At 46.2% G+C, this 19,404-nt stretch overlaps 4 protein-coding genes across 30 annotated transcripts; 2 read left to right on the top strand and 2 right to left on the bottom strand.

Annotated features, from left to right (window-relative positions):
* Positions 1-1,161: 1,161 nt before the first annotated feature.
* Positions 1,162-3,760, bottom strand: LOC6615099 (protein obstructor-E). 2 transcript variants are annotated; one of them, XM_032726564.1, is made up of 4 exons: positions 3,600-3,760; positions 2,384-2,590; positions 1,877-2,080; positions 1,162-1,806 (listed from the first exon to the last, which is right to left on the bottom strand). In XM_032726564.1, exons 1-4 carry the CDS (start codon positions 3,646-3,648, stop codon positions 1,550-1,552), a joined length of 717 nt encoding a protein of 238 aa, XP_032582455.1. In that variant the 5' UTR covers positions 3,649-3,760; the 3' UTR covers positions 1,162-1,549. The 2 variants fall into 2 exon arrangements, with proteins under 2 accessions (XP_032582455.1, XP_032582456.1); XM_032726565.1 differs by having other exon boundaries at positions 2,384-2,587; positions 3,600-3,759.
* A 3,215-nt stretch (positions 3,761-6,975) lies between these two features.
* LOC6615098 (cytoplasmic dynein 1 intermediate chain) lies at positions 6,976-15,194 on the top strand. 25 transcript variants are annotated; one of them, XM_032724783.1, is made up of 10 exons: positions 6,978-7,209; positions 7,546-7,783; positions 7,858-8,004; positions 8,368-8,495; positions 8,880-8,942; positions 9,819-9,869; positions 11,160-11,207; positions 12,751-12,927; positions 13,108-14,030; positions 14,100-15,194. In XM_032724783.1, the coding sequence occupies exons 2-10, from the start codon at positions 7,629-7,631 to the stop codon at positions 14,451-14,453; spliced, it is 2,046 nt and encodes a 681-aa protein (XP_032580674.1). In that variant the 5' UTR covers positions 6,978-7,209; positions 7,546-7,628; the 3' UTR covers positions 14,454-15,194. The 25 variants fall into 25 exon arrangements, with proteins under 25 accessions (XP_032580687.1, XP_032580674.1, XP_032580679.1 ...); XM_032724788.1 differs by having other exon boundaries at positions 6,979-7,209; positions 8,910-8,942; XM_032724787.1 differs by having other exon boundaries at positions 6,979-7,209; positions 9,849-9,869.
* A 675-nt stretch (positions 15,195-15,869) lies between these two features.
* On the top strand, positions 15,870-18,030 carry LOC6615097 (annexin B10). 2 transcript variants are annotated; one of them, XM_032724677.1, is made up of 5 exons: positions 15,870-16,026; positions 16,472-17,183; positions 17,253-17,434; positions 17,544-17,546; positions 17,825-18,030. In XM_032724677.1, the coding sequence occupies exons 1-5, from the start codon at positions 16,012-16,014 to the stop codon at positions 17,879-17,881; spliced, it is 969 nt and encodes a 322-aa protein (XP_032580568.1). In that variant the 5' UTR covers positions 15,870-16,011; the 3' UTR covers positions 17,882-18,030. The 2 variants fall into 2 exon arrangements, with proteins under 2 accessions (XP_032580568.1, XP_002039513.2); XM_002039477.2 differs by lacking the exon at positions 17,544-17,546 and having other exon boundaries at positions 15,871-16,026.
* LOC6615096 (TIP41-like protein) lies at positions 17,946-19,248 on the bottom strand. The gene is made up of 4 exons (XM_032724678.1): positions 19,110-19,248; positions 18,715-19,049; positions 18,408-18,627; positions 17,946-18,343 (listed from the first exon to the last, which is right to left on the bottom strand). Exons 1-4 carry the CDS (start codon positions 19,119-19,121, stop codon positions 18,095-18,097), a joined length of 816 nt encoding a protein of 271 aa, XP_032580569.1. The 5' UTR covers positions 19,122-19,248; the 3' UTR covers positions 17,946-18,094.
* Between the last annotated feature and the right edge of the window lie 156 nt (positions 19,249-19,404).

Here is a 19,404-nt window from a genome sequence, read left to right as displayed (position 1 = left end):
CAGTGCTTCTAAATCTCCTATAATGGTGTAAAATTCTATATTACGTTTCAGCTAGTTTTCTAGCTAGTTCGTGTCCATTTGCTGGCTTGAAAAAAACACGCCAGGGCGGAAATCGAGCTTCTCTGGCAACATGTGTGATTGAAAGTAAAAGGCAAAGCTCGCGCAGACCATAAGCTTCATTCATGATTGGGCCCCGTTTGCCGATTGCCGTTACATTGTTAACTATTGCAAAACTCTTGCTTTTGCTTTGCTTCGCTCGTGCTGCGGCGATTGCATAAGCACTCTTGCCTGCTTTCTGTGTTCATTTACATGTGTAAATGTGCGGTCCGCTTGGCCACTCGGCCAATTAAAGACTCTTTGCAAGCGATGGAGGGACAAAGGGCTATGATGGATAATGGATGCACCGATCCCGCCCGTCCACGGCGATTATCCGATATTGCGTGTGGAGTGAAAGGTTTGATGGATTGGTCAATCGCCGCTATCCCCCCTGCTATTTCCCCACGAGGTGCACACTAATTTTGTATAGATTCGAAATATATAGTTTTTTAATTCGAGAAAGATCGGAGAATGTGGAGTGAGGTTAGGTGTCATGGGTTTACAGTCGGTTGCATGATTACTTAAATAAGCTACGTGAAAGTTTCTTATCGTTTGGATTTTGCAGGCAAGTCAAGATGTTTATTAATAAATAATATAGCACAGTCTAAAAGAGTATTTATACATCGAAATACAAGAAAATATTTATGAGGAAGATAGAATGTATAGAAAAGATTTAGATTTAAGACTTGAGGTAGAAGTGAAGTACAAGATTACAGGATTGAAATGCTTATAAAAGAGCATTTTAGGAATAATAAACTTTAGCTTAACAGTTTACACACTTTAATTGTTTTGAAATATGAAATTTTTAGGGTAAAAAGGAAGAAATGAAGGAAATAGAATGGAAAAGATTCGAGGTTGAAACTTTTAGAAGAAGAGAAGTTTGTAAAGAGGGTTTCCTTATAGACAGGAAATTAGTTTAGGAATATAATAAGAAGTAAAGTAGAGAAAACAAAGAGAAACCAGAGGAAAATTGAAATTTCAGGCGAAGATTACATAGGATAGCTAAAACAGTATATGGAGTAGTAGTAGTCTTAGGATTTGGAAGATAGATCAGATTGACAGGAGTGGTTTATAAAAAATTCAGTTTATTCTTTTTGTTTAATAATAAGGCGAAAGTCTGAAAGCGGGAAATATATACACAACAATTTGGTAGCGTTCGGTTGGGCACAGAAATGGAGATTGGGTAGTTGGAAAAGTAGCTAGAAGTAGGTGAAGAACAGTCAGGAATAGAGAAAGATAGCTAAGAAATAGATAGTCGGAGTATTGAAGTTTAACTGCTACACATACGCTCTATAGGAAATGGGCTAGAACTACTAAATTTAAGTGACTAAGACGCGAATCTGTGTGTTTCGATTTGATTTGATTGATAATTTCTCTCAGTGTGCTTGTGTGTGCGTGCGCATGAGTGTGAGTGTGGATGTGATGAGGAGAAGGAGAAGCGACCGGAAGTGGCTTAGTCCTTCTTGTCGTCCACATCCTTGTACCAGTCCTCGCAGCCGGGCACATTCTCGGGAGCATCGCACATCTCGGTGGCATCGTTGTAGACCTCGCCCAGCTGGCAGCCCAGATCCCTGGGATCCTCGCCGTTGAGGCACACGTAGAACTTCTGGCAGTCGGTGGGATGCGGGTACTTGGGGTGGGTCACCACCTGGCCGCGGTCGTCGGTCTTCGGCTGATCCTTGGGGCACACGAAGCCGGTCTCGGAGGTTCCTGAAAGCACACACAACATGCCAGACCATTAGCCCACTCCGCCGCACTGCGACTCAACCGGTCCACTTACTCTGCTCCGGATTGCAGCCCTCGCGCTTGGCGGTATCCGGCCACACGCAGGTGCCCGAGTACTCGTCGAAGTGCAGGCCCACGGTGCACTTGGTCTCCAGGGCGTCGCCCTCGATGCAGTTGTAGAAGATGTTGCACACGGCGGGATCGGGATGCGCGAAGAAGCCGTTCTTGCGCGGGCAGTACTTGCTGGACTTGGGCTCCTCTGTGAAGGGAAACCGAACAGGGTTAGTTCCTCCGTCTACCAAGGAGCTACATAACTGCAATGAGCTATCATCTGAAGTGGCAATGCCAAAAGACGTAGGCCTACTCTTGGAAAGCTCATTGTAATGGTGTATTTGCTTCAAATATAGAGATGTCCAAAAGTATGCTACGTTTTTGGCAAACGGCTCCTTATTCTTTACCAACTCATCTTTTCAACTGATGCGCCCATTAGCAAGTTAATGATGCAATGTAATTGGAGTAACCAGTTTAGCTTTGCCTTGACATAGTTTCGGAAACAACTTACGGAGCTCAGTGCGGTCCTCGCAGTCCACATTGAAGGGCTGGTCGCACTTGTTGAACTTGCGGTTGAGGGGATCGAAGACCAGGCCATCGGGACAGAGCTTCGCCTTGGCCACTCCGTCGTCGCAGACGTAGAACTTGTCGCACTGCACCTCATCGGCGAACTGGCCATTGGGCTTCGGGCACTCGAAGTTGGCGGCGGACACGGCTGCTGGTGGTGGGGGGTGGGAAACAGAGGAAAGAAACAAGCACTTTAGTCAACTGGTTTTCCCACTTTCACTTTCCTGGCGACCCCCAGTCGCACTCGAAAGTGTAACAGATTAAACGCCGTTCGATTGCCGCTGGCAATTCCGCATTCGCGGTTTCCTGGTTGCCGCCACTCAGTGCGGTGGCCCAAGAAATGATCAGTGGTTTTCCATTGGAACAGGTTGCTATCGGTGGATAACTTTGACCAGAAACCCACTATGATATAGGGTGGTATCTACTCTATTTACTCAACCCATCTGAAATCTCTCACTTGGGCGCCTAAAAGTGTGCTACAAAAATGTACACAATGCGAAAATCACTGCATACTTTTATACATCTTTGCATCCGCAATGCTGAGAATATCTTCTACAAACGAAATTCGGAACTGAAACTTCAGATTTCCTCAACACACCGGTAAGTGATTTCAAATGTCGAAATTTAAATGTCAGAGCAGGCTTCATACTCAGCATGATGCCCAGATTACGACGTTCGCTCCGGGTTCAATGCACTTCTCTGGCGGCCGAGAAGAGCGGTTCTCCACTTGGCCAACAAAGTATGCAAGAGTTGCATAACCAGCGGCCCGACAGCCAGACACCCAGACAGCCAGACAGCATCTTGGGCTTGGCCAGCATTCCAGTTTTTCCAGACGGAAAACGGCCCTCCATCTCGATCTGCATGTGGCCCGTAGATCCGCAATCGCGACCAGATTCAACATTTGAGGCTGGGCCCAGTCTTGCTAAGTCGGCTAAATGTCATTAGCCACTTATGGCTCTTAGCTCTTAGCTGGCCAAAAACTCTCGATATGCAAAACACACAGCGACAGACCGAGGTAGTCTTGATTTCGGTGTCAGTGTCAAAGTAATTAGCAACAATTTGCGACTGTGACTGGCTGGATGGGCTGGGCACCACCACTGATCCACTCTGAACGATCCACATTGTTCCCACGGATCCATGATCCATTGATTCACACTCACTTGTCGCCACACACAGGGTCACAGCAATGGCACATAAAAATAACTTCATTTTGGACTCGGGATTTGAGAACAAAAAAAAAACAGCAGAGCAACCAACGATCCTGGCAACTGGGTACTTGAGCAACTAATCGCGACTCAAGCGCTGCGATGGTTAAACTAAACTAACAACGGAACGCCAAAGAGGCGCACTTTTCAAGACTTTTTACCGGCTCTGCTCGACGTCGCCGTCGACGACGCCGTCGGCTGCGGCAGAGTGATGCCAATGGGCGGGGCCACTACCGCCCCCGCCACTGCCACTGCCACCACCACCACCACCACCACCACCACTACTACTTCCACACGAAACCGAGCCAGGCCAAACGAGCTGCGGCTGGAGATGGGAATGGGATTGGGAATGGGGATGGAGCCGAGGCTCCAAAGGCGACGAAGAAAGGCGAGCCGGAGATGTAATGGCACAAAAACAAGAAAGTCCAGGGGCGAGGACCGGAAAACCGCTGGCGAGATGCCCTAGCTTAGTGTGCAATTCTTCAGTGTTGAAAGCGCCACCTGTATCAGATGATTTGGAGATTGCATCGGAATCTTGGAAGAATTAGGGAATGATTCGATGCATTTATAAGCGAACTCTTGAGGATAGTCAATGGCAATGTTATTTATTTATTTATTTTATTTATAATGTTATTTATCGTACCTAAAATTTAAATGCCGCGAATTCTTTAGTGCTCTTGACCTGCAGAGCCATCTAGCGGTAGCGGTCATTCCTGCTGGTAGAGCAGATGTTAAATGGATTTCCATTAGTGTTTCAATAAATAAAAAATAAAAGTAGATGCTAAAAACGGGTTGTTCTTAAGCATATAGGGTAATAAATAGTTGACACCGTGCAAAAATAAAAAATCGCCGCTTGTAAGCTGCACATTTCCGGGTATTGACCGTCAAAAAGCCAAATGCAATGGAGCGGCCAACGGATGCGATTCGAGTAGGGTATTCGTTCCCTGCGATCAGTGTGTCGATGTGGCCAAAAAAGCCACACACACACACACTCCAAAATGAACATAAACAAATTCATATGCGTCAACGGTCCCCGAGTTCAGGTGGCTCGAATTGAGTTGATGGTCCGCATGCAAATGGCTTACACCGATCGACAAAAGGCCAGCACACAAATGACCATAACAAATGAAGCCAAGCAGGTACAATCCATTTGGTGAAAAGTTGGAGTGGAAGACCGTCCTTTCGTCCAAAGTGCCAGCCAAAAGTTGAGGCTTCAAGGCTGAAGAGGACACGCCATGGGCGTAGTTTCGATCTGGATCGGTCTTTTTGTAATTATACTATATACACAATGCAAATATGCATATTTTAAGTCTTGGTAATGAGTAACACACCCAATTGGTCTCGAACGCCACTCCCGCAAATGGAAAATGTAGCAAAATTAGGTGAGATAATATATACGATACATGCATAATTAAAATACGAGCCCACTTTGATAAACTGTCATTTAGAAATATTAAAACATGATGAAATTAACAAGAGCAAGTGAAAATGTATAAATGTATCTCACAAATTGATATCTCTATTAGAAACATGCAGATCTATAGGAATCCAATGAAATGCCCGATACAATATAGAAATTCCAGTTTTGGGAACTGATCTACTGAGGATTTGGGGCGAGACGCAGCCATTTCCGAGGAGCTACGCCCATGAGATGGAAAACTGTGTCATCCCGATGCTTCCAGCGGCCGAGCGGCGGAGCATGCCGGTAATATATGTACATAATATATGCATAAATATGCTAAGCGACCACGAAATGACCCAAAAGCCGCTGTCCTTGGGAGATGCGATCGATCCGCTCCGCTCGGAGTAGGAAAGAAATAAAAAATAATGAAAATAAAATCAGAGATCGGAGATCGGAGAGATCGGAGATGCGGCCAAACCAGACGGGCTGCGAAACTAGTTTAGGTTGGCGGCGCGTAGTGGCTAATTAACAATACACTTTTACTCTCGCCCGATCCCATGTGGAGAACCCAGGTGGAGGTGGTTCTTGGTAGCCCGGCCAGCCGTCTAAATCTGAAATTCAATTGGCAAACTAATTTGTAAACTAATCGCGCTGGCATCTCGACTGGTTTGGCCTGGGCAAAAAGCGAAGATATTAAGTATCCGCTCATCGGTTGGCCAACACCCGCCCATGTGCAAGATCTGTCGGCCTGGAGCAAAAAGTTGAGCAGGCGGAGATTTGGCAATTCAAGGTTTTTGCTGCAGCATGGGGATCATCGGAGCGATTCCAGTTCGAGTCCGGTTTATCAATGCGGTTACGAAACGAGCCACTCGCTCACTACAGCTTTTGGGTCGTCCAATGCCTGGCATTTAAATGCAGATGTGCGGATGTGCAGATGCGCCAAATCGAAACGAAATAAGATCCCCAAAAAGTTTAATGGGCGCATTTACCCCATGAGAACCGCTTCCTTGGATTCGGTATCTTACAGATACTTTCAGTTGCGACCGAAGGCACGTACTGGACTCGGTGGTGCAGCAACAGCTGGCATTGGTGGCACAAATTGTGGCATACATCGCCCAAGTGCGCTTTCTATTTCCACGGCGGGTTCTGGTGATTTCACTGGCCCAAAGACCAAAGACGCGCATTGAATGTAATTGTCGCTTTGGAGGGGCAATTAAAACACGACATGGTTGCACATACATGGTTGTACATACTTTCAGAAGGTTTTTTGAAAAGTCAGTTAGTTTTGAGTCACCAGGGGAATTTCAGCGGTATTTCTTAATTCATTTTTACATTTCGTAGTACTTTATACTCCGCTTTCTTATCAAACAAATCCAATAAGTTGTAGGCATTAGCCGAATTTTAGACCTAAAAGGATTATATAATTTTGCATGCATATGGGGCATCTGTGTACCATCATTAGGGTTTTATTATTATTATTCCAATTTACCTGCAGATACCTATCTTGGATCTATAAATTAAAAGTTACGATTCAGAAAGCAACACAGATATTTCATAGTTAGATTATGAGAATACAGGTGCATAACTGTAAACCACCTATTACATAACAATTTTAAAATACTGCATATCTCCGTATTGACATATTTTTTACCTATTATTAATTATATGGTAATATAATTATATATTAAGCATGATTTCTAAATAATATAATATAATAAATAAATATAAATATTAATATATATAAATTATGTTGCAGTGTAGGCGAAATGTAACTGTAACTAACAGCGTGCTGTTAAGCGCAGCAGTGCTGCCAGACCGCTGCGCTAGAGCATGGGAGTAGTGGAACTATCGCTGTCACGACAGCTGTTCACAACTATCGTCGTACAGCAGTAAAAGCTTATTCTTGTGTTTAAACCTGTGTTAATTGAGAATTGGGAATTCCGCTAGGGATCCTAGTCTTCCACACCCTTTGGGCATATTTATAAACCAGCCGCGCCCATTAACTCCTTCGTATGCCAATAACTGTCCCAAGTAACTGGCCGTGAGCGATGTTCCATCTCTAGTTAGTCAAAACATTAAAGTCAGTCGCATTTTTACATTGTTGAAAAATGATGATTTAAGTACTTAAAAAGCAGCCGAACATCGAGTAAAGACAGTCAAGAGGTGGGTTTTTGTGCATTTCATGGAAAAATCACCAGAGCAGTGAGAGAAGGGATTTGAAAAACGCAGCCAGGGCGAAAAGACGTCACAGTCCAATCGCTGGATTATTGATTTTTTTTTTTTGGCCGAGCAAAGGAAAGTAAGGTGACGGCCACTCATTGGGTTACCGGGGAATGAGCTCCACTTGGCGATAGGAGACCATATGCGTTGGCTGCGCTACGCCAAGCGAGCGGTGGAGAACCACACAGCGCACCCACTTTCATTGCTTCTGGCCAGCAGTTGGTGACATCATCAGAGCTACCAATATTGGCGACCATTAATCATGCTTTCCCCTTGCAGAGAACTTGGCCCGCCAGAGATCGAGAGTCCCGTACCGAAAGCCCACTCGAACAGCAAATCGCAGCAGCTAATCCCCCCGAGAAATGGATCGCAAGGCTGAGCTGGAACGCAAGAAGGCCAAGTTGGCCGCCCTGCGCGAGGAGAAGGATCGCCGGCGGCGCGAGAAGGAGATCAAGGACATGGAGGAGGCGGCCGGTCGCATTGGCGGCGGAGCAGGCATCGACAAGGATCAGCGCAAGTGGGTTTGCCATACGCTGCTCCTCGGAGCTGACTCAGCACCGCCATCATCCGACTTTTGTTCGCCTCTTTCAGGGATCTCGACGAAATGCTGTCATCGCTGGGCGTGGCCCCCGTCTCCGAGGTCCTTTCCTCACTCTCCTCCGTCAACTCGATGACATCGGACAACTCCAACACACAGACCCCCGACGCCAGCCTCCAAGCCACCGTCAATGGCCAGAGGTGAGCCAGCTTATAGCAAAGCCTTGTGGGTAGAATTGCCATCTTAAGCAGAAGTGAATTAGACATATTAGGCATATTATACATATGTAGGCATTTCTATAGTCATAGAGATTTTATTCCCCAAATTGAATTAGTAAACAACTGTAGAATATGTAGAATCCTGGTTAGGAAGCGTGGCAATCCAGACACAATTTTTACGATTCAATTTTAGCGCTAGTCGTTTTAAGAATTGTTGAGGCTTAGTATTACACAAATGGGACAATGGGCTTTTTACGATCTATGTATCCTTATTTGAGGTACTATTACTATTGCTATTTAACCCATTCCTAACTAATACCGATTTTTTATGTACACCCTCACCAGCGGCGGAAAGAAACAGCCCCTCAACCTGAGCGTCTACAATGTGCAGGCTACGAACATTCCACCAAAAGAGACGCTGGTCTACACGAAGCAGACCCAGACGACCAGTACCGGAGGCGGAAACGGCGATGGTGCGTATTGCCCCCGGGCGGGGATCTGGTTGGGCTCTACTGTAACCACTATCCATAGTTTGACTCCATCTTTCGCTACTGTCGCCGTTCTTATTCTTGGTCTCGTTGTTAACTGTGTTTGGCTTCCCTGCGCTCCTGTTTCCCCGACTCCGTCTCCGTCCGCCGGAGGAGCAGTGCATCTCTCACCCTCACACTCTCTCTGTCCATGTCTGTGCTCCCAACTGTCCCTTTCTGTCTGGTGCTAGTTTACACCGCTGCATGCTGACCCTGTTTCCGCGCTTTGTCCCCCATCAAGTGCCCCCAACTCCCGTCCCTCCCATCAGAGAAAGAACAAAGATCCAAACAGAAACCATAATCCATAGTGAAATAAAATAACAAATACAGTTCTTTCTTGCCACTCCTCGCCTCTGTCAGGATATATGGAGGACTGGTGGCGTCCACGTAAAGGTACTAATCTTAATTTTAAGCAAACTCCACACCTAATCACACATCAGCACACGAATATTGTTGTGACAAAACGAAGCGGCTTACACATGTGAATACACGAGTGGCTCCATGTGAACCGCCCACACGACTTAGTCTAAATTTGCTCCAAGGCTCTGCAGGCAGAAGGATGTCAGCATCGTACATGCGCAGACAATTCGGCGGACTATCTACTGGACTGCTTGAATTTAGACAGCTTCCTTTTTGCCTCGGCCCAATTTGGTTGCAATGCCCAAGAAACGCAGTTGCTGGTCGATTGATCATCTTATGGCAGCTTTCTCTTGATTTGGCCTATCCGCATTATTGGTTTTTGCTTCCTTCTATCTATTCCATCATTTGTTTTTGTTAGTTTATTGTATATAATTTAGGAACTAGAAAAGCTCAGACACGACGCGTCACTATTTTGTTTACTTTTATGCAATTCAGCACACTCTCTAAACGCTTCGATCCGAACTTATTAAAAATATCGTTCCTGTCCACCCCTATGAAGTCTAAACTTTAATATGATATAGGTTGTAAATAGTACTGCAACGCAATGTTTACCCCCTCTTTAAACACTCATTTTTATTATTATTACTTTAATTTTTGTTGCGTTTTTGTAAAGGTTGTTGGTAGCACCAAGCATTACACCAATTGGCCTTGTTTCGCTTCATTTACGCCGCAGTCTCGACTCATTTCCGCATGGCTATCGCTGCCAAGCATCAATCTGTCCATCCACATGCATATCCATATCCACATCCATCCATGTCCACATCCGAACCCATAGATCATTAGAGTGTACACCGTTCGAGCGCATTTAATAATTTGTCTATTTACTTTCTCTTTCTTCCCTCTTAACTGTTTTTGGCACGCACGCAAAAAAAACTGCAGCTCATGCTACGGATTATTATGGTGAGTAGTCCCCGTTGTATGCGTAATTCCGTACCTAGAACTTTTCAGCCTCCGTAGCGGTCTGTGTGCCACCCGTAAGAAGCGTATCGTATTTATCTATACCCGTAGCCGTATATATTACCATTACCTTGAATCTAAACCTCTCTATGCCGAACTTATCTATATACTCGCATTATGTATTTGTGTAGTTTGCTCTATCTCTATCCACAACACGATCTATGCTCCTCCTTAGAGTTTTTCTGACTTGCTTAGTGTACGCTTGATATCGTAATCCTATCCTAGAATATACATACATCTATGTCTATGCCCTATGTCCTAGCCTCTCGTGGTTGCTTCTTCGATCTTTGTTTCCGATTTGGTCGTTTGATTTGCATCCCAACCGGGATTGTATACAAATATTTATTACATTTTATATGATTTATATGACATTTGTTTCAATTAGCTCGATAACTACCTGAAAAAAGATTCGTATCAGTTCGTATCAGATCTTATAGACCTTGTGTAAAAATCGTTCATATTGAATGGAAAATGAAAAGCAAATTTGTAATCTCCACCCAATTTTTAAGTTCTTTATTCGTTTAAGTACTTTTCGTAATCGCTTTAAGTTGAGTTTTAAACTAATTTTTTTTTGTAATTTGTTGTCTTAATTTATGTATGACCCATCATAAGTATTGACGGTTCTTCTAAAACATGCGTACCAAAGGTATAATTTAGATTTTTTGTACTTTTTAGCATAACCGATCTATTACTTAAATATTTGAATTCGATTTCTTTTCCCCAGAGTATTTTTAAGTCTATGCTACTGTCTAAGAATCAAATGCATAACCCACCCAAACATACACACGTATAAAAGAACCTCCATCTGTAAGCACGAATAGCCTTTATCTTAATATCGTTTGTATGATTGCGTATCAGATATATTAGCTAAACATCCTAAGCTGTATTATAAACACTTTCTCCTCCCCTCGCTACCTTTTGTGTTCCATTATATGAGCCAGGCTTGTGTGCTAATAGTACTTATACATATACCCTACTTAATCATATTTTAAATATTCGTGTGATAATTTCGCCAAGCAACAAGTGTTGAGCACACTAAAAACCAACATTTTTCACTTCTTACCGTATGCATTTTGTTTAAACATTGACTATCGATCGATTTGTCGATTTAAATGGGCGGTATGCTAAAGCCAAAGTCATGTTTTTTTTTTTTCGTTTTGATTTGAAGAATCACAAACTACCAAATACCAGCAATGTTTGTACAATATATTTATTTCTTTATATTTCTTCAAGATGAATACAATCTTAATCCGGGTTTAGAGTGGGAGGATGAATTCACAGGTAGGTACAGGCCAGCCGCCCGAACCAAAATATTGAACAGTGACGGAATCGACATGAAGCAAAATAGGAACGTTCCAATTCTCACTTTGCCAGCGAAACAAAATCAGAATTTAGAGCAAAATCCCAGAAAAGTCAGCGCGTTTAAATCGGTCCTGTGAGGTGTCAGTGTTGGAAAGCGAATTAAAAAGCAGACACACACGCCCCCACAAAAGTGTAAAAAACGGACCAATGCCCTTTCTCGCTCTATCTCCCTCTCTCTCTCTCTCTCTCTCTCTCTCTCTCTCTCTCTCTATTTATCTTTCCGACTCTTTCGCTCCTTCATCTCTGCTTGTGTACATCCTACATTTGCATGACTGGTGATGCTCCCGCATTGCCCGCCCCTCATTGTGTGTCGTGTTGCTAATCCCAGTCATTCATCCTGAAACCCGAGTTAACAATGTCCTAACCACTAACAAAAACTTATCGCACAAGAAAACAACGAAAACGCAGCAGCGACAGGAAGCTAGGCTTGTTCCATTTCACTCACTCTCATGCAAACTCGGCAGCGAGTGACTTCCTGCCTGTCTCTCTCGCTCTCTCAGCTATTGATCCCGATAACCGATACCCTCTTCAATTACAGCACTGTTACAGAATCGAAATCGATCAATCGGCCATTAGCTTAACCTTGTTTAATATATGTGTAATATATTTCTAGCATAAAACTAAATAATTTTAAGTGCAAGCAATTATAAATTGGGTGGAGAAAAATGCAAAAACGATGTACAATAGCGATAACGTTGATTCAATCGAAACAGAACCAGAGCAAAACCGCAGTAGGAAAAATGTAAATTTTTGATTTCAGTAATTGGCTTTGTATATTAACCAGGTGAAAAACAAAACCGAGAACCGAAAACCAAACACCACACCAAGCGCACACACTCGCACACTCACCTGTCCATGCCCTAACACTGTATATATCGATAACCAACTGCAGTCTGATATATGCACCTGTGTGAGTGCCTTTAACAGTGTTTAACAGTTTATTAACAGCCATGCACCTGCCGCCACATCTTCCCTTTCTCTCTCTCTCTCTCTCTCTCTCCCTCTCACTCACTCACTTTCTCTGCCTCTCTCTATCCCTTTCCCCCGATGTGATGCACGCACGCACACAGCCACACTCGAAAGAAGACGAGGACAGGCGAGAGGAAACAATGTGCTGCAATGCTTCTTCCCTCCCTCTCTCTCGCTTTCCCCCTCACACTTAGAGCTTCGTATAGCACCACTGCCACCAAAATCATGACACTATCCCATCCAGTCTCCAAATCCATACCAACAATCCCGCCCCAAGGAGCCCCACAAACAAAGCCAAATGTCTCAGACAATTGCAGTTCCTAGCCAAGCAAACGAAGGCGAAGAAGAACGCGTAATGATAACTCAATCTAAACTCAAATAAGTTCAAAACCAAATCGAATCAGATCGAATCAATCAGAGCCGAAAGTAGAATTGTTCCTGTTCTGTCGATTGTCATGTTCCTCTAGCTGTGTTAGTTTTATACCTTAAACAGTGCTTGCATTTGATGCCCAAGGAGACGACGAAGAGAGCTCACTGCAGAACCTGGGCAACGGATTCACCTCCAAGCTGCCCCCGGGCTATCTCACCCACGGCCTGCCCACCGTCAAGGACGTCGCCCCGGCCATCACGCCCCTGGAGATCAAGAAGGAGACCGAAGTGAAGAAGGAGGGTGAGTTAATGCTGGCCAACTATTTTATTATATTTAAGGTTTTGTTATGTTTTGCTTCAAAATGATGATGATATCATATTGATGCATTTTATAATAATAAAAGCTCAAATGCTGTTTCGATCAGTGCTAAGCAAGTAACAAGCTCTCCACAAATATTCCTCCTCTCCATCTTTCCCACAGTCAACGAGCTGTCCGAGGAGCAGAAGCAGATGATCATACTGTCGGAGAACTTCCAGCGGTTCGTGGTGCGCGCCGGCCGCGTCATCGAACGGGCCCTCTCGGAGAATGTGGACATATACACGGACTACATCGGCGGCGGCGACAGCGAGGAGGCGAACGACGAGCGATCGCATGCGCGGCTCTCGCTGAACCGCGTCTTCTACGACGAGCGCTGGTCGAAGAACCGCTGCATCACCAGTATGGACTGGTCCACCCACTTCCCCGAGCTGGTGGTGGGCTCGTACCACAACAACGAGGAGAGCCCCAACGAGCCGGACGGCGTGGTGATGGTGTGGAACACCAAGTTCAAGAAGAGCACGCCCGAGGACGTCTTCCACTGCCAGAGCGCGGTGATGTCCACCTGCTTTGCCAAGTTCAATCCCAACCTGATCCTCGGCGGCACCTATTCGGGCCAGATTGTGCTGTGGGACAATCGCGTGCAGAAGCGCACGCCCATCCAGCGCACGCCCCTCAGTGCCGCGGCGCACACGCATCCCGTCTACTGCCTCCAGATGGTGGGCACCCAGAACGCGCACAACGTCATCTCCATATCCTCGGATGGCAAGCTGTGCTCCTGGTCGCTGGACATGCTGTCGCAACCACAGGACACGCTCGAGCTGCAGCAGCGCCAGTCGAAGGCCATTGCCATTACATCGATGGCCTTCCCGGCCAACGAGATCAACAGCCTGGTGATGGGCAGCGAGGACGGCTACGTCTACTCCGCCTCGCGCCACGGCCTGCGCTCCGGGGTCAACGAGGTGTACGAACGCCATCTTGGCCCTATCACTGGCATATCCACGCACTACAACCAGCTGTCGCCGGACTTTGGCCACCTCTTCCTAACCTCGTCCATTGACTGGACCATCAAGCTCTGGTCGCTAAAGGTACGCAGTTCAAGTTGCCAGCTCGCTGTCCTCTCCGGAATGAATTTAAATATACCGCACCTCTTTCAGGACACAAAGCCGTTGTACTCCTTTGAGGACAACTCCGACTACGTGATGGACGTCGCCTGGTCGCCCGTGCATCCCGCACTCTTCGCCGCCGTCGACGGCAGCGGCCGCCTGGACCTGTGGAACCTCAACCAAGACACGGAGGTGCCGACCGCCTCGATCGTCGTGGCGGGAGCACCAGCCCTTAACCGCGTCTCCTGGACCCCATCCGGCCTGCACGTGTGCATCGGCGACGAGGCCGGCAAGCTGTACGTCTACGACGTGGCCGAGAATCTGGCGCAGCCATCGCGCGACGAATGGTCGCGGTTCAACACCCATCTTAGCGAGATCAAGATGAACCAGAGCGACGAGGTCTAGGACGATATGGTTAACTGGTAGTTGATAGTCGATACCACTTTTGCTAAGCTTACAGGAGCGTCCTTGAACGAAATTTAATTTGTATTTTTGTATCTTTTGTGATCCCGCTACTGTGTATAACCAGCCCAGAACTCAAAACTCAACCGCTGTCCAAGTGCTCAGAATCACTCCAAAGCCCCCAAGAAATCAGGGGAAACTGCAACATTCTCTATAATGAAACTCGACATACATGCATATACATATACGAAGAGCAGAACTTGAAGTTTATCTATTTGTTTGGTATATGCATTGTTTTGTTACTCCATATTGGTTTCATTCTATAGGTATTTCCCCAGTTCCGTTTCCACCACCAATCGCAACCAAATTGGCGGAAATTGGCGGAGTTTCCACATTTTCTTATCGATTCCGACTCCGACTCCATGGAAATTTGATTAGTGGTGGCAACGGAACAGCAAGTAGGATTCATACTTTATTTTAAATTAGTGGAACTAACAGGATTGCAGAATAATGATCGTTTACTCGACTGTCGGGCAGGCTGAGAGCCACACATAAATAAATTAAATGCTACATATTATACAACAACGTATTAAGAGTGGAAGTGGGGGCTCGGGAATGAAGGTACGAGCACTGACGATGGAGCTGCGTCCCCTCTCAACTGAAAGAGCCCAAATGTAAATGTATTATAGCGAAGCCTATTTAACGAGATTAAATAAACGTAATATCTATATACACCTACATGAACAAGATGTCTATTATTTGGCTCGGATATGAAGTGTATACCCTCAGAAATGATTTTATACGGTATTTTGAAGCATTGCTGATTGTTTTTTAAGATCTGAAAACATTTGAAGCGACTTTTTCCAAGCCACTTAAATCAATTTTTAACTCTTTCGGCACAAAGCGCATTAAAAATTCCATTAAAACCGAGATGTCTGTGCACATTTTACGGTTTCAATTAATTAATTCAAAAAATGTGCCGAATGAATCAGTTACTTTGGAATTCAAGTGAAGCTTCCATTAGAAGCGGAATTAAAAGCTCTCTCTCGCGCTCGCGAAAGCTCATACACTGAGAGAAACAGGATGGGCTTCAAACGGTGAAATAGCAGGTAACTTTGTTGCAATACATCGCATCCATTATCCAATACAGACAACAAACGCTTTTAAATAAAAATCTTTCGGTTTATATTTCGAAAAGAATTCAAAAATATTCCTTCTATGTTAAAACAAACGAAATTAGATAAAAACGATCGCTTTTGAGCCAAAACAAATACAAGATGTGTATTTTATTACGTAGCCGAGTGCTGCCTTCAGATTCTCCCATCCAAACAAGTCTCATTTTTCTCCGTGTGTAAAACTTGTGCTCTGCAGCGAGCGCAAACCGGAGAGCACGGAAAAGAGACCCCGGTGCAGTGCCTCCCAATCCGAATTATTCAGCAAAAGCAGGCGGAGATTGCAAGACGTCGCAAGAAGAATTCGCAAATAAGTCCCAGTAGAAAGGCTGATTCCTGTGAATTCGTCTACTGAAGAGCCCCAGGAACCCAAGGAATCTTCCAGCTGCATGATGGACTACAAAGTGAGTGGATTGGACTGCCAGGCTAGATATGATTCCATTATTGCACTTATGCATTTTATTGATTTGCCACGGCGATGCGTCACTCGCTACACGGAAAGAAAAATGCATATGGTTTGGAGGTATCAACTTTCCAAAATATTAGTTTCTATCGAAAACAGAGAGTTACCATAGGAAGAGCATTGTATGCAGCTACCAGTTGCATATACATACTTTCTCCTATGTGAAATGTGATATCGAAATGGAAAAGTTTAGGAGGCAGCGATGGTACTTAAACCCAGACCTTCCTTACTTTGCATGTTCCAGATATTGTCTATGAATGGAACAAATTGAGATCATAGAAATCACTATTGCAAATGTATGATGTGAATATGACCGTAATATGTGTTAGGCTGCTAGTATTAAAGATTACTTTTTTGGTAAAAATAAATACATTTTCACTGTGCAGCCCGTGCCCACGGTTAAGGACGCAGCTCCCTTCGACGCCGCCCAGGACGCCCAGGTGCTGCGGGCGGCGATGAAGGGATTCGGCACCGACGAGCAGGAGATCATCGACGTGCTCGTCGGCAGGAGCAACCAGCAGAGGCAGACGATCAAGGCGGTTTACGAGGCAGAGTTCGAGCGCGACCTGGTGGACGATCTAAAGGACGAGCTGGGCGGCAAGTTCGAGGACGTGATCGTGGGTCTAATGATGCCACCGGTGGAGTACCTGTGCAAGCAACTGCACGCAGCCATGGCGGGCATCGGCACCGAGGAGGCCACACTCGTCGAGATCCTGTGCACCAAGACCAACGAGGAGATGGCCCAGATCGTGGCCGTCTACGAGGAGCGCTACCAGCGTCCGCTGGCCGAGCAGATGTGCAGCGAGACCTCCGGCTTCTTCCGCCGCCTGCTCACGCTGATCGTGACCGGAGTGCGTGACGGACTGGACACGCCCGTCGACGTCGACCAGGCCAAAGAGCAAGCCGCCCAGCTCTACTCGGCCGGCGAGGCCAAGCTGGGAACGGACGAGGAGGTATTCAACCGGATCATGTCGCACGCCAGCTTCCCACAGCTGCGACTCGTCTTCGAGGAGTACAAGGAGCTCTCCGGGCAGACCATCGAGCAGGCCATCAAGCACGAGATGTCCGACGAGCTGCACGAGGCCATGAATGCGATAGGTCAGTATATTAAACTGTTCATTGTTGTAACAGACACTTGCCCAAATGACACACCTCTTAACCTTTCAGTTGAGTGCGTCCAGTCACCGGCAGCCTTCTTCGCCAACCGCCTGTACAAGGCCATGAATGGCGCCGGCACCGATGACGCCACGCTCATCCGCATCATTGTCAGCCGCTCGGAGATCGACCTGGAGACCATTAAGCAGGAGTTCGAGCGAATCTACAACCGTACGCTGCACAGCGCCGTGGTGGTAAGTGGATCTCGCAGAATCGCGAGTGCCTCGCACATGGTTAACGCATCCCTTTCCCCTTCTCTTCACCTACTTGTCGGTATTTGTTGCGGTGTTTGTGGTGTCCTAGGACGTAAGTATTGGCCACGCCTATGGTGAAACGGATGCATTCCTGGTCTTGGTTATTCCACGCTATCAAGTGCTCCTTTTACGCTACATATGCTGCCAAAATCCCCACCAAATTATTTCTAAAACGCCGAAGCAAACTGGCTCTTGGACTTTTTTCAAAATCTCATTATCGGCTTGCCAAAAAGTATTCTTGGGCAAAGTAGTAATTGTAGTGTAGAGGGCATAGCCAAAAAAGCAAGAACTTGGATCTCGCTTCAATACGTTCCTTTCTTTACTTTCCAGGCGGAGACCTCTGGTGACTACAAGCGGGCCCTGACTGCCCTACTGGGATCCGCCTAGGCGCGAGGATGTGGCAGCTGGTCCGCCCAATATTGTATTCGTGTTAATAGCATTACTCGTAGTGTGCCTTTTAGGAAAATCGCTTTTAATGTCGTCTGCGCATGCGCACACTGTTGGCAATAAATAAACGCATATAGCAGCAGTTTTAACCAATGCGAGGACTGACATAAGCCTAGAGATCTGGGATCTGGCATCTAGGATCGGACATCGGGACTACTTAAAGAAGAGCTTGTGCAACTGCTTGGACTTCACGGGCACAAATTCTTGCATTGCATCCGGGTTGGTCCAGGAGGCCACCGAGTTTTGAAGCTCCGTGCAAGGCGCCTCCCGATGGATGTACTCTTTCAGGATAAAGTCATTCTCGATCTCGTGGTGGAAGCGGGTGTCGTGCATCCGGATTAGCACGTGGTCCACGCGCAGAAAGTGGCGCAAAAGGATGAAGAAACCAGAGGGCATCACGCGCTGTGCCAGAAAGAGTTGGGCTTCTTGGAGAAGGGCTCTATAATATGTATATATCAGCACTTACGATTCGCACGCTCATCACCGAGATCCCGTGGTCGTGCAGCTCGTCCTCGAACAGAGTTAAATCGTGGTAGAAGATGATGTTCTCGCGCTGCATCAGCTTGAACTTGTTCAGCGTCTGATCCGTGGTCTCCGACCGCACTTTTTCGTTCATGGTGCCCTGGTATGTGGAGGTGAATGTCCAGTCGAAAGGCTTGAACTTCTCCTCCATTGTCTGCTCGTTACTGGAGTATAGAATTCAATCATTGGGGCAAATTATAGAAGAACAACAGTAGAACGATCCATATCCCAATCTCAATGGGAGTACGCACCGCGTTTCCCGCCACTCCTGAGCACAAGCGACCTCCAGCGGCTGCTTCCCATTGTCCACCAGCGCCAGCGCGTCCATGGGGCAGAACTCGAGAGCGGCGCCGTCCTTGTGCTTCAGCACCAGCCGATTCTTGTGGAACACCATGTCAGGCAGGTGGGGCAGCTGGAGGGAGTGCTGGTAGTGGCAGAGGTCGCAGCGGTCGGCCGAGTCCTTGGGGCAGCACTCGGCGGTTCCCAGTTGGCAGCTGCTCTTCAGGATGTGCGACTTCTCGTAGCTAATGACCCAGTCGTGGAACTGGATGGACTCGCTGTCCACCGGCAGCCGGGGCACAAAGCTCTGCAGGCCGGGATTGCATTAAGTGTTTGGCCATTGGAACTGGGATATACCAACACATACCTCCATGGACATTCTACAGATATGTCAAATGATTTCACAGCGTCTTTCCAAATCGAAAATACCGTTCCAAATCCTCCTATTGATCCTGTTAAAAATCTTTGTTATTATGTTAGGGATGCCAGTGTCGATTACTTCCGAAGCTTAGCGGCGGTACTATCGAGGTTTTTCGATTGCAGCGCAATATTTAAATGCTATGGGGCGGAAACAATCAAGTTGGCGTACTTAAGTGGATTCATAAGCTTAATAAGCCGTGGTCATCCACAATTTGAAAATAAGCGCGTTTTCGAAAAGCTGC

This window comes from Drosophila sechellia, chromosome X (assembly GCF_004382195.2).
Source record: "Drosophila sechellia strain sech25 chromosome X, ASM438219v1, whole genome shotgun sequence".
Lineage (NCBI taxonomy): Eukaryota > Metazoa > Arthropoda > Insecta > Diptera > Drosophilidae > Drosophila > Drosophila sechellia.
The sequence above is the reverse complement of the archived record's forward strand: the minus strand, read 5'-3'. Positions and strand labels throughout refer to the sequence as shown.

Coding starts and splice junctions, on each gene's coding strand:
- LOC6615099 (XM_032726564.1), bottom strand. CDS start 3,648: ATGAAGTTATTTTTATGTGCCATTGCTGTGACCCTGTGTGTGGCGACA. Junction 2,591..3,599: donor GACCCTGTGTGTGGCGACAA/GTGAGTGTGAAT, acceptor CCCCACCACCAG/CAGCCGTGTCCGCCGCCAAC. Junction 1,807..1,876: donor GGGCTGCAATCCGGAGCAGA/GTAAGTGGACCG, acceptor GTGTGCTTTCAG/GAACCTCCGAGACCGGCTTC.
- LOC6615098 (XM_032724783.1), top strand. CDS start 7,629: ATGGATCGCAAGGCTGAGCTGGAACGCAAGAAGGCCAAGTTGGCCGCC. Junction 7,784..7,857: donor ATCGACAAGGATCAGCGCAA/GTGGGTTTGCCA, acceptor CGCCTCTTTCAG/GGATCTCGACGAAATGCTGT. Junction 12,928..13,107: donor GACCGAAGTGAAGAAGGAGG/GTGAGTTAATGC, acceptor TCTTTCCCACAG/TCAACGAGCTGTCCGAGGAG.
- LOC6615097 (XM_032724677.1), top strand. Junction 17,184..17,252: donor CGAGGCCATGAATGCGATAG/GTCAGTATATTA, acceptor TTAACCTTTCAG/TTGAGTGCGTCCAGTCACCG.
- LOC6615096 (XM_032724678.1), bottom strand. Junction 18,628..18,714: donor CAGGAGTGGCGGGAAACGCG/GTGCGTACTCCC, acceptor TCTATACTCCAG/TAACGAGCAGACAATGGAGG. Junction 18,344..18,407: donor CGGTGATGAGCGTGCGAATC/GTAAGTGCTGAT, acceptor TTTCTGGCACAG/CGCGTGATGCCCTCTGGTTT.